The 13,975-nt window shown below is 44.8% G+C and overlaps 1 protein-coding gene and 1 non-coding gene across 3 annotated transcripts in view; one reads left to right on the top strand and one right to left on the bottom strand.

Moving 5' to 3' along the window:
- Window positions 1–13,589, bottom strand: part of CLUAP1 (clusterin associated protein 1) — a 29,462-nt gene extending 15,873 nt beyond the window's left edge. Inside the window, exons 1-6 of one of the 2 annotated variants that reach the window (XM_045542433.1) lie at window positions 13,490–13,589; window positions 10,210–10,321; window positions 9,247–9,331; window positions 8,178–8,357; window positions 5,023–5,118; window positions 2,011–2,094 (exon numbers count right to left, since the gene is read on the bottom strand). In XM_045542433.1, coding sequence (XP_045398389.1) covers window positions 2,011–2,094; window positions 5,023–5,118; window positions 8,178–8,357; window positions 9,247–9,331; window positions 10,210–10,321; window positions 13,490–13,511 — 579 coding nt within the window. In that variant the 5' untranslated portion in view covers window positions 13,512–13,589. The remainder of the gene's footprint in view (window positions 1–2,010; window positions 2,095–5,022; window positions 5,119–8,177; window positions 8,358–9,246; window positions 9,332–10,209; window positions 10,322–13,489) is intronic. The other variant, XM_045542435.1, reaches the window with a different exon arrangement.
- LOC123633699 lies at window positions 878–981 on the top strand. The gene has a single exon (XR_006733720.1). It is a non-coding gene; the product is annotated as a U6 spliceosomal RNA (small nuclear RNA).
- Window positions 13,590–13,975: the final 386 nt, after the last annotated feature.

The raw sequence follows: 13,975 nt of genomic DNA, 5'->3' as shown, positions 1-13,975 counted from the left end.
CTCAGACCCATTCCAGGGGCCCCACCTGTCCCAGTGAAGTCATCAACAGCAGATGGCAACGACCTAGGGTATTCAGGCATCACCTGTCTGCAGCCTCCTTTAGCCTGGAATGTTTCTCAGCTTGCCTTGACTTTTATGTCCTTTTCACTTTTGAAGAGTATAGGCCAGTTAATTTATAGAATGCCCTTCAATTTGCTTCATCTGATTAGATTCAGATTGTGCATCTTTGGCCGCCATATCTCAGCAATAACTGCATCCTATCAGGCATGCATAATTTCGATTTGTTCCATTATGACGATGTTCATTTTGATCACTTGATTAAGGGGGTGACTGCCAGGTTTCTTCATGAGAAGTTACTCTTTTCCTCTTTGTTATCAGTAAGCATTTGTGGGGAGCTACTTTAAACAATGTGAATAACTTGCTCTTCATCAACTTTCAATATCATCTTTTTTTAAGTCAGTGAGAACTCATAATGGTTTCTAATTTCATTCAACTATACTATAAATTAAATCACTATAATTTATTTATTTTGATGCTTAAATTAACCCTGGCCAGGGGAGGCCCATACAATTTGGCTTCTGTGTCCTTTTGACATCCCCCTTTCATCCTCAGAGCACTTCCTCACTTTCTGGCAGAAGATCTTGCACTTCTCCTGCCCCAGCTCTGGGATCAGCCATTTTTCCCTAGGAGATCTGGTTCCTTTTCGGAGGAGGAGAATGACATTTAGAAGCCAAGATCCAGGTGCTCAGAACTAAGAAATATATGAGTGTGGGTGTGTTTATGTGTGTGCATATAAATATATGACATTTATATACACATTCACATATATTCCTTATAAGTACGTACCTATATTAAAATATATCAAAATTTATTCCTGGTGCTTGATTCAGCAGCACATATACTAAAACTGGAATGATACAGAGGTCAGAATGGCCCCTGTATGAGGATGACATGAAAATTCATGAAGCGTTCCATGTTAAAAAAAATTAATTCCTCTCTCTCTCTCTCTCTCTCTCTCTAGAAAACTACGAGTATTTCACCAACGCCTTCAATGTCAGGGTTCATTCTAATTTTCTCTTTCCATTTCTATAACTCTCTTCTCCAACAGTGAGGAACTTGGCTCTGTTATCCTTAATGTATTACTTATCTGATCAGTCTGCCCGTGTGTAACCAATCTCCCATCCGCGCTGCCATGCCCTTCTCACTGTGTGGCTCAGATGCCCTGTGCGGGCTGCCCAGGGAGTATTATTGCTTCATGACAAAGGAATTACAAAAAAACTATGATACTTAGAATTTTATACAACTCACTGCAAAATCTTGTTTTATGCCTACTCTTAATTTACGTAAGTCCCCTTGCCTGTGTCTACTGAATAAAATAAATCACTTATGATGATTGACTATCCATGTGGCCCAAGACCAAGCTTGACACGCACCACTGTGATGAATGTTCATAAGGACACCATGCAGGTGGCACTGCTGTTCTCCCCATTTTATAGATGAGGAAAGCGAAGCACAGAGAGGTTAAGTAACTTGCCTATGATCACACAGTAGAATTCACACTTAAGCAGTCTGACTTTAGCATCCACCTGTCATCTGCCTTCCACATGAATGTTTTAGAGGAGAGGAGTGCGTAACAATTGAGGGTGGGTGAGTAGTGAAGGATGGTGATCATTATTTTATTAGAGTCTCTCTAGAATTAAGAAAACCTGTAAATCATTCAAATGCTCAGCAGTGAGGAAATGGTTAAATAAGAGAATTATTTATTAAAATTATTAAAGAATTAAAAATAATCATCAAATTAAAATTGAGTTTTTAATAACATGAAAAATTGTTCTTGTTTATAATAAGGGGAAAAACAATAGTAGTAACCTAGATATTCTAGATTGCCCTCTGAATTTTTAATTTCCCTACTAACATATCCCTTATTAAGAGGCCTGGCGTGCTCTGTCTTATGCAGGCAGGAAATTGGTATTTTTGATTCCCAGGTGTGAAGACATTAAATAATCTTACCAAAATCTCTTTGATTGCAACTCTCATCACTTTTTCAGTCTCATTTATTTCCAGAGGTCTGCCAATGGCTTCTGTTCTCATTTCCTAGAGGAAACAATAAAATCATTTACATGTATTTTCAGAAAAGGAGTTCACAAAACCAATATTCCTAGACCTAGGTATGGCTTATGGACCGATTCTCAAAAGTTTCATCACAATGTCGCTCTCCAATGCAAAAACACTCCTGCCATCACCTCTCCTACAAACATCTTCCATAACCTGACTGCTTATCTGGCCTTTCTCCCGACCTGGGGGCCTCCTTTTCCATTAGAGGCCCATGTGCCCCTATCTCCATGGGCAAAACTAAACTCAGCTCCTGTTACGTTTTCTCCCAAATTTGTTTACTTATCTGCATTCTATACAGGTGACTCCCAAAGTAAGCACAGGACAGCTTGCTGTCCGAATCCCCTAATGGCCTCTATAATCTTTCTTATGATTAAGTCCCTCTAAATTGCCTATCACTGACAGACAACCGATGACAACAGCTATCCTGGTCCCGTCCCTAGCATTTACCATTAACCAATCATGGGAGGCATCTGTAACTATCATATGAGCACTGGAAACTTATGAGATATGGGATTTTAATGTAGATGCAGTTATGAGGTTTGCTATAGACTGAATGTTTGTGTCCCCCCAAAATTCATATGTTGAAATCCTAACCTAAACACTGATGGTATTAGGAGGTGAGTCCTTTAGCAAGTGATCAGTTCATTAGGGTAGAGCCTTCATGAATGGGATTAGTGACCTTAAAGAAACCCTGGAGGGGTCTCATCCCTTCTGCCATGTAAGGACACAGATAGATGGTGCTGTCCATGAGGAAGGGGCCCTCACCAGACGCCAAATCTGCCAGCACTTTGATCTAGGACTTGCGAGTCTCCAGAACTGTGAGAAATTTCTGTTGTTTACAAGCCATCTAGTTTATTGTATTTTCGGGGGGTACCCTTGCCTTGTTCCAGAGTTTATTGTATTTTGTTATAGCAGCCTCAATGGATGAAGACAAAGTTCCTGGAGCACTTTATCAAATCCACCTTGTGCTCCCTTTGTTCCGTGGCATACCTCATCTCCCCCACTGGTGGAAAACTACTGGGGGCAGGGAGGAAGCAGCAGTCAGTGCCTTGCCTGTGGTTGGTGCTGGTCTTCAATAAATGTTTACTGAATGTATGAAAAACAAATATTGGATAGGGTCCTTCCTCAGATCATGACTGTATGCAGAATTTGAGAAGTACTATATTCAGGGTATCATGGTTTCCCTGGGAACGGTTCAGCCACTCATTGCTTCTTCATTCATTACAGGACAGCGCTGAAAGAGCCCCGGCAGAACACTGGTGAAGTCTCACAATGATACCACAGCCCCACTGGCCATTAGCAAGTGACTCGCTCCTATCTCTGGGTCTCTTAGAGACATGTACAGACACATGTACACTACTGCACTACAAACAGAAAGCAGGGAAAGCCTGGAGTTGCTTCATTAGTCATGTGAATTAGCTAGCAGATGTTAGTGGCAGGTCTGTTCTGCCAACTCCCCTTCACCAGGTGGCAACCACTAGGGTAATATATGCAGAGCAAGGATGGTGACCTGGTACCCAAGTCCCTCTTCCCCAAACCTCCACTTCCAGTTTGCTCTTAGAGGGGAAATGTAAAGCAAGAGGAAAAATGCCATTACACTGTGGCAGCGATGCCAGAACACAGGCAAGGCCGTGAGAGAGAGACAGAGAGAGTGCGCGTGCGAGTGCGCAGTCATGCCTGACATACCTGATAGGAAGTGAATGAATGAAATTCATGTAATTTTAAAACATTAGATCAAGCATGTATGTCTCAATGTCAAAAATACTTACAGATAAGGATTAAACACTACTCCATTTCTTCTTAAACCAGTGGTTCCCAAACTCTGCTTCACGTTGGAATCAACTGGAGACCTTTAAAAACCTGATACCTGGTTCTCAGTCCTAGACACTCTGATTCATTGGTATGGGGAAAACCTGGACATCAGGTGAGTCTAACATTCAGCAAAGTCTAGGAACCATACTCAAACAGCTGTTTAAATGTAGCAGATGGCACGTAGTCCTTGGTTGGCACTTGCTGGAATGAGGATTGCAAATAAGTTTCTACTGCAACATGAACTTCAGCTGACTTGGAGTGACTGCCCAAGATAACAATGCTCCCAAATTTTGCTGTATGTGAGAATCATCCAGAAGACTTTGAGAACTCCCAATGCCCAGGTCACATTCCATAACAATGATATCAAAGAGCCAGGCTTGAGGCCAGGTAGGGTGTCTCATGCCTGTAATCCCAGCACTTTGGGAGGCTGAGGCAGGAGGATCACTTGAGCCCAGGAGTTTGAGACCAGCCTGGACAACACTGTGAGACCACATCTCTTAAAAAAAAAAATTTAGTCGGGCATGGTGGCAGACACATGTAGTCCCAGCTGCTCAGGAGGCTGAGGCAGGAGGACTGGTAGAGCCCAGGAGTTCAAGGTTGCAGTGAGCTGTGACTGAGCCATCGCACTCCAGCCACAACAACAGAGCAATATCCTGTCTCCAAGAAAAGCAAAAAGCAAGCCAGGATTCAGGAGTTTTTAAAGATCCCTAAGTGATTCCACTGGGCAACAAGGTCTGGAAACCACGAGCTCAGAGAATAGCACTTTTGAGAAGAATGTTGAGGCCGGAAACACCAGAAAAAAGCATCATGATCAATAAAATCTACCATGGACACAAAGGGGACAGTTTCAGCCATGTGCCACACACTTGCCATTCCTAAACTAGGAGCTAAAGGCATTAACACCAGCAGATGAGCGCTCACTAGAAGAAAAGCAGCTAGCGGCCTATATTGCTTTCTCACACATTACCTCATTTAATCAGGTATGTTTAATTAAATTAGAAGAACTGTAAAGGGAGAAGAGGATTGAAAAAGAAAACCCTGAAGAGAAAATGTGCATAGCTAAGAAAGTAATTATTGTATCTGAATGCAGCTTACCCTCAACTCTACCTCCTTGCCCAGCAAGTCATACAGAGATGCTCCTTTGGAGGTGATTTCAGATGCAAGCTGCCTGGCTGCTTTCAAATCTGTGATCTGGAAGGAAAACATCAAAAACAGAAACCTCAGCAGCAGATTTTTAATAGGCATTCAGTCACCAGTCTGTTAATGTCAAGTGCTACCTCCAGTCGGGACACCTGACTAAAGACTGCGTTTCACCAGTCAGCACTCACGTGCTGCAGAACAGTGCTCCCAGGACACCTGGTTAGGAAGCAATGCTCTAAGCACAAATGAGACCAATTCCAAGACACCTGGGTCTCTCTGAAAAACCAAATATCAAGTCAAACTGAACCCACAACCAGGAGTTATGGGTGGGAGAAAGCTGACGTGCTTCCTGTTTGGACTAGGTCACAACAGGGTACCCTGACAGTAGTGCAGTGACCAAAGGAAAAGGCAACCTGAGGGACACATGTCCTACTGTGGCATCCTGATGCCCTATGTTCAATCTCCCCCTGTCCCCTCCTCCTCTGCCTTGGACTTTCCTCCACAGGGCTGCTGTGAGGCTCAAATGGGGCACTATCCACTAAGTACTCACAACAGTTCTGGGCGCCCACGGTGGGGGAGCTACTGCCAGGAAGGCGATGATGATGATTTAGCACCTAGCCCTTTGCACAGGCTTCTTTCTTAGGATGCGCATGTCACCTCCACTGCCTCGAATATGCCAAGTTTTCCAAGTCCCCAAACATAAGTATCTCCCTGCTTCACACTTACTCTCCCTCCCTCCTAAACAACTAATTCCCACCTTCTCGCTTTCATTTCCTTCTCTTTTGTTTTTTTTAAAGACAGGGTCTTGCTGTTGTCACCCAGGCCAGAGTGCAATGATGTGATCGTAGCTCACTGCAACCTCAAAACTCGTGAGCTCATGCAATCCTCCTGCCTCAGTCTCCCCAATAGTTGGGACTACAGGTGCGTGCTACTATGCTCAGCTGATTTTTTAAACATTTTTGTTGTAGAGATGGGGTCTTGCTATGTTGCTCAGGCTGGTCTCAAACTCCTGGCCTCAAGCAATTCTCCTGTCTTGGCCACCCAAAGTGCTGTAATTACAACTTTCTTCCCACTTCCTTAGTCCTCCAGGGCACTGCTTGCTCCAGCTCCTCCACCTCAGCCCCAGGATAGGGCTCCCTCTGGTTCTAGCTGCTTTTCCTCCCTTCTGGGCAGCAAATCCCATTTTCTTTGCAGGATTCTCCTCACCTTCCCCACCTGCCAACAGTGGAGAGCGCCAGAGTTCAGTCCCTGGACCTGCCTTCTTTTCTACCAGCTGCAACACCGCCTGGGTGCCTATGCCTTCCAGCCACCGGCGCCAGCCGGCTCTGCCCTGGGCTCCAGTCTCACACACCAACTTCCTGCTCGGCGTCTCCACCTGACATTCCAACAGGCATGGTAAATACAAAACGTCCAGAACCAAACTCCTAGTCTTCCCCACCAAACCTACACCCTTCCAGACTTCTCCATTTTGGTTAATGGCAACTTCATCCTTCTAGGTGCTCAGCCCACAACTTCAGAGCTGTGATGTCTAATACAGGAACCACTAGCCACATGTGGCCATTTTCGCACTTAAATTATCTAAAAATTAAATTAACTCAGTTCCTCAGTTGTGCTCACCACATGTGGCCAGCGGTTTCGCAGAGCACAGCACAGACACGGAGCTCGCCCACCAGCACGGCCAGCGCAACCGCACGGTGCTGCTTCAAGATCTTCCTTGTATTGTCTTGTCTGCTCTCAACCCTCATCCAATCCCACGAGATCTAGCGTCAAGATATGTCCTAACATCGAGCCACTTCTCCTGCTGAGGAGGCTGGCTCCTCAATAAAAAGCCACAAGTGATTTTTCAGGCCCAGCCATAGGTAATGTCAAGGCTGTGCCTGGCAGCCTCCTGGGGGATTCTGCCTTCCCCGTGCCAGCCTTGAGGCACAGCCAGTGCCCTGCACTTGGGAGGGAGCTGCAGTCGCAGACGAGGGCCCTCTGGCCCAGCCCTGGTGCCTTCATTCCTAGGTCCTCTGAGGCTTGGGCCGAGGCCTCCCTGTGGGGAGGAGGGGCAACCCTGAAGACACCTTTCCCATCCTGATTCAGGACCCAGGGATTTCCACTTCTAGTCCTTCCCCCTGGCCTCTCCCTAACTCGGAGTCCACAAAACTGCTGGTGCCTCTTGTTGGGGGCTCCCTCAATACCGGGACGACCCCATGTCTGCATGGATCCACCTGATCCTCAACTTGTGGCTGTTCCATGGGGCAAAATGGAACAGGAGGAGTTGATGCTTCCTCTGGTTTTAGAGTCTTGCTTATACCATCACAGTAAGTGATTAAAGGCTTAACTTTCATTTTTAGCTGGCTGCTGTGGTTGGCTCCTCTGACACCTGACAGTCCACTGAGCTCTTGACACCACCCCACCATACTATTGCTCAAAGTCACTGTCACCCCTGCTTTCTAAACCCCCACGCCGCCCCCTTTAGCGTGATGGGAACCCAGCAGCTAGAGTGATCTGTTTTATAGGAAATTCTAAGCATGTAGGTCTCTGCTCAAAACCCAATAATTTTCTACCTCAGAGTAAAAGGCAAAAGCTTTCCAGGTGCCAGAGGGTCTGTCACTACCTTCCTGCTGGCTCTCATCACACGGCCTCCTTGCTGTTCTGTTCCTCCAACACACAAAACAACATTCGCATCATAGGACACTCTTCCCGCCCCCCACCTTTCCTCCCTCGGGTCCCTGCTGAAAATACTGTCCAACCCTGGTCATCCTATACGACACCCACCCCCGCACCCTCCACCCACCTTGCTCTGTGACCTTCCACACCTTTGCCCTGCTGTTCACAGGCTGATTCCTCCAACTGAGCAACAGGAACACAGTTTCTGTCCCTTTTGTTCACACCTGTATCCCCAGTATTGAACACTACCTGGCAAATACCCCCCCAGGCTTTCCACAGTGGAATTACTGTGCTATGGCTTTCTTTTATCCAAATGCTGATGAGCACAAAACTGACAAATCGTCCCCAGTCAAGGAGTAAGGAAAGAAGTGGTGCCATGAGTAACCGACACTTTCTGTTTCAGAATTTGAGGAATAAACACTCTGTCCCTCACTACAGCCTTTCGTTGTCCTCACCTTCGAGCCGAGATCAAATTTGAATTTGCTGATATCTTCCTCTCCGATCTTAGAGCCCTCCATCCCTTTGGTCTTCATAGCATTGTAAAGGACAGATGTGATCTTCAATAGTTCTTTCACTGCGTACCCATCTGCTTGATAAAGCTTCTTAGTATTGAGTTTTATATGTGCCTTGGTGGCCTATTTTAGACAAAAAAAAGTTTAAGGACCTTTCCATGTAATGTCTAAACCAAATCCCATAATCCCATGTAGGTGAATTGAAAATGTCTCTGTTGACATTTGGGATATAACCTAACAGTATTAAGAGCACAGCATCCATGTGACTCATACAGTGTGAGTGGGTATGTAAACTGGCACAATCTTGATGGACAGCAATCTGGTAAAGGACATCAAAATCACAAATGCACGTATCTTTTGACCCAGCAATTCCAATCCTAAGAACTTATTCTAGGGATGTACTCACACACAAACAAAATATGTATAGGTTATTTGTTACAGCATTACTTAAAAAAGCAAAGTTGGAAACAACCTAAATGCCTACCTATATAAATTGCATAAATTATGATATATTCATGAAAGCAATATTACTCAGGTGTAAGAGAATGAGGAAACTGTATTTGGAAAGTTCTCCAAAATATACCATTGACTGAGGAAAGCAAGATGCAAAACAGTATGCACAGTACGCTACCATTTGTGTAAAAGGAAAGAAAAAGAATGTATACTCTTTTTTACTTATGTATGTAGAAAGAAACTCTGGAATAAATTTAAAATAGTGGTTATTGGGAATGGAGCTGGGCTGATGGCAGACAGGGTAGAAAGTCATTTTACTATATCTCGTTTCATGACACTTTTTATTTTTGAACCATGAAAAATATGATCTATTCAAAAATAAACAAACAAAATTCTTAAATAATGAATTAAAAACTAAAAAGGCTTTGCCAGAAACCTGGCAACTGAATGGTTTTAGAAAGTAAACTCGATTACTCGATTTGAAAGCAGCCTTAAACTAGGACTCAGCCCTTTCCACTTTATTTAATTTTGCAACTCCACAAAATAACTGTCAACTAACCATGAACTGGGCAATTGCCTTAATGAAGAAAACTCGGTCTTGTTCGGTCTCAACATCAGAAGGAATGTCAGTCTGAGGTTCATACCTATCAGAGAGAGAGAAAAAAACCACACATTAATCAAGTAGAAAGTCCACTAAAGAGAAAAAGGGCAAGCGAGAGTACAGTGGATCTACAAACAGGAAACTCTCCAAGTCCCCAGCTAAGGTAGTAAGATTAAGAAAAACTTCAAAAGCAATGCCAAATACCAAGCGAGCAAATCCCCACCTATGAACAGGTTTAACTGATTTCCAAAACCAAATGTGGAGCTCAGCTTACAAAATTAAATCTATCTTAGACCTCAAAGTTTCATATAAATAATCAGAACTGTTCCCCTGGCTGAGAGCTCTTGACTCAGAGATAAACGGTAAGGCTAATTAGCTAGCTTTGAGAACCAGCAGAGTTGTTGAAGTTACTTTCTTCAAGTTACTGATAATTCACCAAGGGTCAGCAGACTGCAGCACTCAACCTGTACAGCCCGCAAGCTCATTATTTTTACATTTTAAGAACAAAGAAGATTATGCGACAGAGATTTTATGTAGTCTCTGAATATTATGTGTAACAACATGTAAAATATTAATATTTACCATATGGCCCTTAACAGAAAAAGTTGCCAAGAAGAATATTAGATTTTTCACATGAAAAGAAATCTAAATTATTTCTAATCCAGGGTACTGATGAGAGTGTGCAGGGAGGTTCCTGTCACTCTGTGGCAAGGGCATGACGAGCAGCCTGTCTTCACTGCCTGTTACATTCCCGCTCCCACAGCGCTCTTTAAGCTTAGCTGATTTTTACCAGGTTACAAAGGAGTCTGTCAAATTCAAAATTTTATTGAACTTTTGCATCACAACAGCAGCCTGTTTCTAGGTGGCTAATCAATAAATTCTAGTATTCATTCTAGGACTCCAATAAAGTGCAGTTCTAACCTTTTCACAAGCCAGAGAAGCACTTCGGATACAAGCCCAAAATTGGGTGTGCGGAAATTTTCCATAGAAATATGTCGAGGGTAACCCAGGGCTCTCATCATCTCGGTGAAGTCTGTCCAAGGCAAAATACAATTTCAGTCAGTTCCTCGTCACACAGCAACTACTTATTAACTTAGATATTATATTTGCTTTCCCTTCTCATTCCCAACCCACTGACAGTTTGAGGGACTGGTTATCAACTCTCTGAGAGAAAGCAAAAAGGAGATAAAATTGAAAACACCTATTCTGCTCCCTGAAAAACATCTATTTCAGTTCCATGGGAGAAGCAGATGCTGTATGTGATAAATGGGATTTAGGGATTAGTTGTGAATTTAATTTCTCTCTTGTATATCTCATTTCTCTTTACCACTCGAAATAAGAAATACCTAGCCCGGGCGCGGTGGCTCACGCCTGTAATCCTAGCACTCTGGGAGGCTGAGGCAGGAGGATTGCTTGAGGTCAGGTGTTCGAGACCAGCCTGAGCAAGGGCAAGACCCCGTCTCTACTAAAATTTAAAAAATATATTAAAAAAAGAAAAAAGTAAGAAATACCTGGCTTTATAAAATGTCATGAAGAAAAAATATTTTAAAATGTTAATAGTAGTTATTTTGGGGGGCAGGAAGGATGAAGTTCATGTTTCTGAGTTGTCTTTTTTTTTTTTAGTGAGCATAAACGGACTTAAAAACACAAAATTTAAAGATTAGTTGCCTTGTATTTAGAGAAATCTTAAAGAGAGTGGTTGAACTATATAGCAATATTTAGATTTACTATGAAACAGATTAAGAAATAGTAATACTAATACTTGTTAATACCGCAGGTTGGGGTCACCTCAGGAAAAGCAACAGTACTTTCAGGAAAGCAGGACTTGGAAACAAACACAACATTGTCTGAGTTCCCATGATGTGCCAAGACCTATATATTCAGTGTACTTCTGGCAACATCTGTCTGTACTCTTTCTAATAATGGATGTTCAAAATGTCCCACTGACATTCATGAATAACCTGCCAGGACTCTGGAAGTTAGGTCAGATTTTGCCACATAATGGAAGAGAAGGTATCAGCACAGGAAAGAGCAAAGTCACAAAGGGACTCTGTGACTGTTTTTTGGGAAATTTGAGTAGAGAGAGAAAATAAAGCAGCAGCCTTTCCATTACACAGCCAGGCATTGCAAATGCTTCTTATGCTACGTATTAATCAAGTTCTGTTAATTCTGTAGTATTATTGTCAAAATGGAGACAATTTGAGTAGAAGTCTCACCATATATTGCACGGCATTCATTCAAGGTCAAAATATTCTGAAATTCCCTTCTTGCATACTCTTTCCAACACAACTCCATTCAACATTCCCTAGCAGAGTGCTGGCCTCTCTAAAAACTATGTGGGAGGAGACATCTATCTTGTACAATATATAGTCACCAAAAACCCTCAAATCCCAGCGCACGGCCGGGCGCAGAGGCTCACGCTTGTAATCCGAGCACTCTGGGATGCTGAGGCAAGAGGACCACTCAAGCTCAGGAGTTTGAGGCCAGCCTGAGCAAGAGTGAGAACCTGTCTCTACTAAAAATGGAAAATTTAGCCAGGTGTGTTGGCCGGTGCCTGTAGTCCCAGCTACTTGGAAGGGTAAGGCAAGAGGATGGCTTGATCCCAGGAGTTTGAGGTTGCTGTGAGCTATGATGATGCCCTGCACTTGCTCAGTCTCCAAAAGAAAAAGAAAAAAAAAAAAATCCCAGAGGACATGATTCACACTATTTAGCTAGTAGCTGCATCAATAAAATGTGCTGTCTTCCTAGACATTTACACTGTCGAAAAAGAGCAATTTAGGCACCAGCAATTTGGTGAGAAAAATTGGCTTTAAAGAGGCCCCTCGGGGCACACCAAATTGGCACTTTCTATTCCTACCCAGGTGGAACAAGTTAGTTTAAGTGCTTCAGATTCAGAAAATGATGGTGTATACAAGGCAAGAGTTTTTTGAGTCACACAATCCTATGTCTTAATCCGTGGTTCCACCCAGTTCTAGCTGTGAGATCTAGACCAAGCCACTTTACCTCACTGTGCCTCAAAGTATTTCATGCACGAATTATACCACATCTCTGTTAAAATGAGGACTAAAATAAGATATTAATGTAAAAACCCTGGTGTTCAACAGGAGTCCCACAAAGGAGTAGTAACTAATACTCTCGGCCCCATTCTGCCACTTCCCACCCTCCCAGCAAAGGTATTCGATCTCCCTTCTCACCAGCCCCTAAGGAAACGACGCAGACTCTGGAGTTCAGACAAACTGAATCCAAACTCCAGTGGCACCTCTCACCACCTGTGTCACTTGTCCAAGTTACTTGACCTCTCCGTGCCCATTTCCTCATCTCTAAATACAGGGGGCACAGAATTGTCCAAAGGATTAAGGATTAAGTGAAATGTCAAGAAATACACAGAACAGTACCTGGCAGATTGTTAAAACTAAAAAAAAAAAAAAAAATTATCATCCAGACCCCTCCTCAGGTTTGTTGCTGTTCGTTTCCTAAGTGCTCGGCTAACCCAACTCAAAAATAGTCTCTGAATTTTCCATGCATTTTCCAATACGGTAGCTAACAACGCCGTGTGACTATGTAAGTAGAAGTGAGTTAAAATGAGACAAAATTTAAGATTCAGTTCAGGCTGGGCGCGGTGGCTCACGCCTGTAACCCCAGCCCTCTGGGAGGCCGAGGCGGGAGGATCACTAGAGCTCAGGAGTTCGAGACCAGCCTGAGCAAAAGTGAGACCCCCGTCTCTACTAAAAATAGAAAGAAATTAGCTGGACAACTAAAAATATATGTAGAAAAAGTTAGCCGGGCATGGTGGCACGTGCCTGTAGTCCCAGCTACTCGGGAGGCTGAGGCAGGAGGATTGCTTGAGCCCAGGAGTCTGAGGTTGCTGTGAGCTAGGCTGACGCCACGGCACTCACTCTAGCCTGGGCACCAGAGCGAGACTCTGTCTCAAAGAAAAAAAAAAAAAAAAGATTCAGTTCTCCACCCGCACTGGCCGCATTTTAAGCGTTCCGCAGCCACACGCGGCCGGAGCAGCTGGAGAACGTCCTACCACTGCAGAAAGCGCGGCTGGGCAGGCCTGGGCGCTCGGCCTGGGGCGCGGCAGCGGGGCGCAGGGGACTCCCGACGGCGCGAGCCTCAGCGGGGCGCTCAGGGGACTGGGCGGGCCGGAGCCCCGAGTCTCTGGGAGACCCACGGGCCATAGAGGGAGGGGCTGCCTTACTGCGGAGGTCGCGGAAAGACATGGTCCTCAGTAGCCACCGGTCACAGCCGCTCACCCCAGAGCGCTCGGGTCCAGCGCTCTCCGGTCTCTATGGCAACCAGCGGAGGCCAGGACGGCGCGCGGCCGGGGCCAAACAAGGCAGGAAACGAAGCAGCCACAGCGTGCGCATGCGCGCGAGAAGGGGCGGCCAGCAGAGGGCACTCGCAGGACGCCGGGGGTGTGGCCCTGCCTGCCTCTGCGGAGGCTGCGAGCACTGCGGCGTTCGGGGCCCTCTTTCCACACTTTGCAGACATTTGGCACTGGCTGACGTGCTCAGAGCATGTATCTACTATGTGCTCGACACTGTGCTGGGCGCTTTACATGCTGCTTCTCATTTCCTGACTTCTCTAAAGAATGTGTTCTAATCTGAGGAAGCCGGGGATCCCTCCCGGGTCCTCTGCACAGCACGCTTCCTCTCTGGCATCTGTGAAATGGCGGGCCCAGCGG

The sequence above is a fragment of the Lemur catta genome, chromosome 2 (genome assembly GCF_020740605.2).
Source record: "Lemur catta isolate mLemCat1 chromosome 2, mLemCat1.pri, whole genome shotgun sequence".
NCBI lineage: Eukaryota > Metazoa > Chordata > Mammalia > Primates > Lemuridae > Lemur > Lemur catta.
Note: the sequence above shows the minus strand (reverse complement) of the source record. Positions and strands in the feature narration are given on the sequence as shown.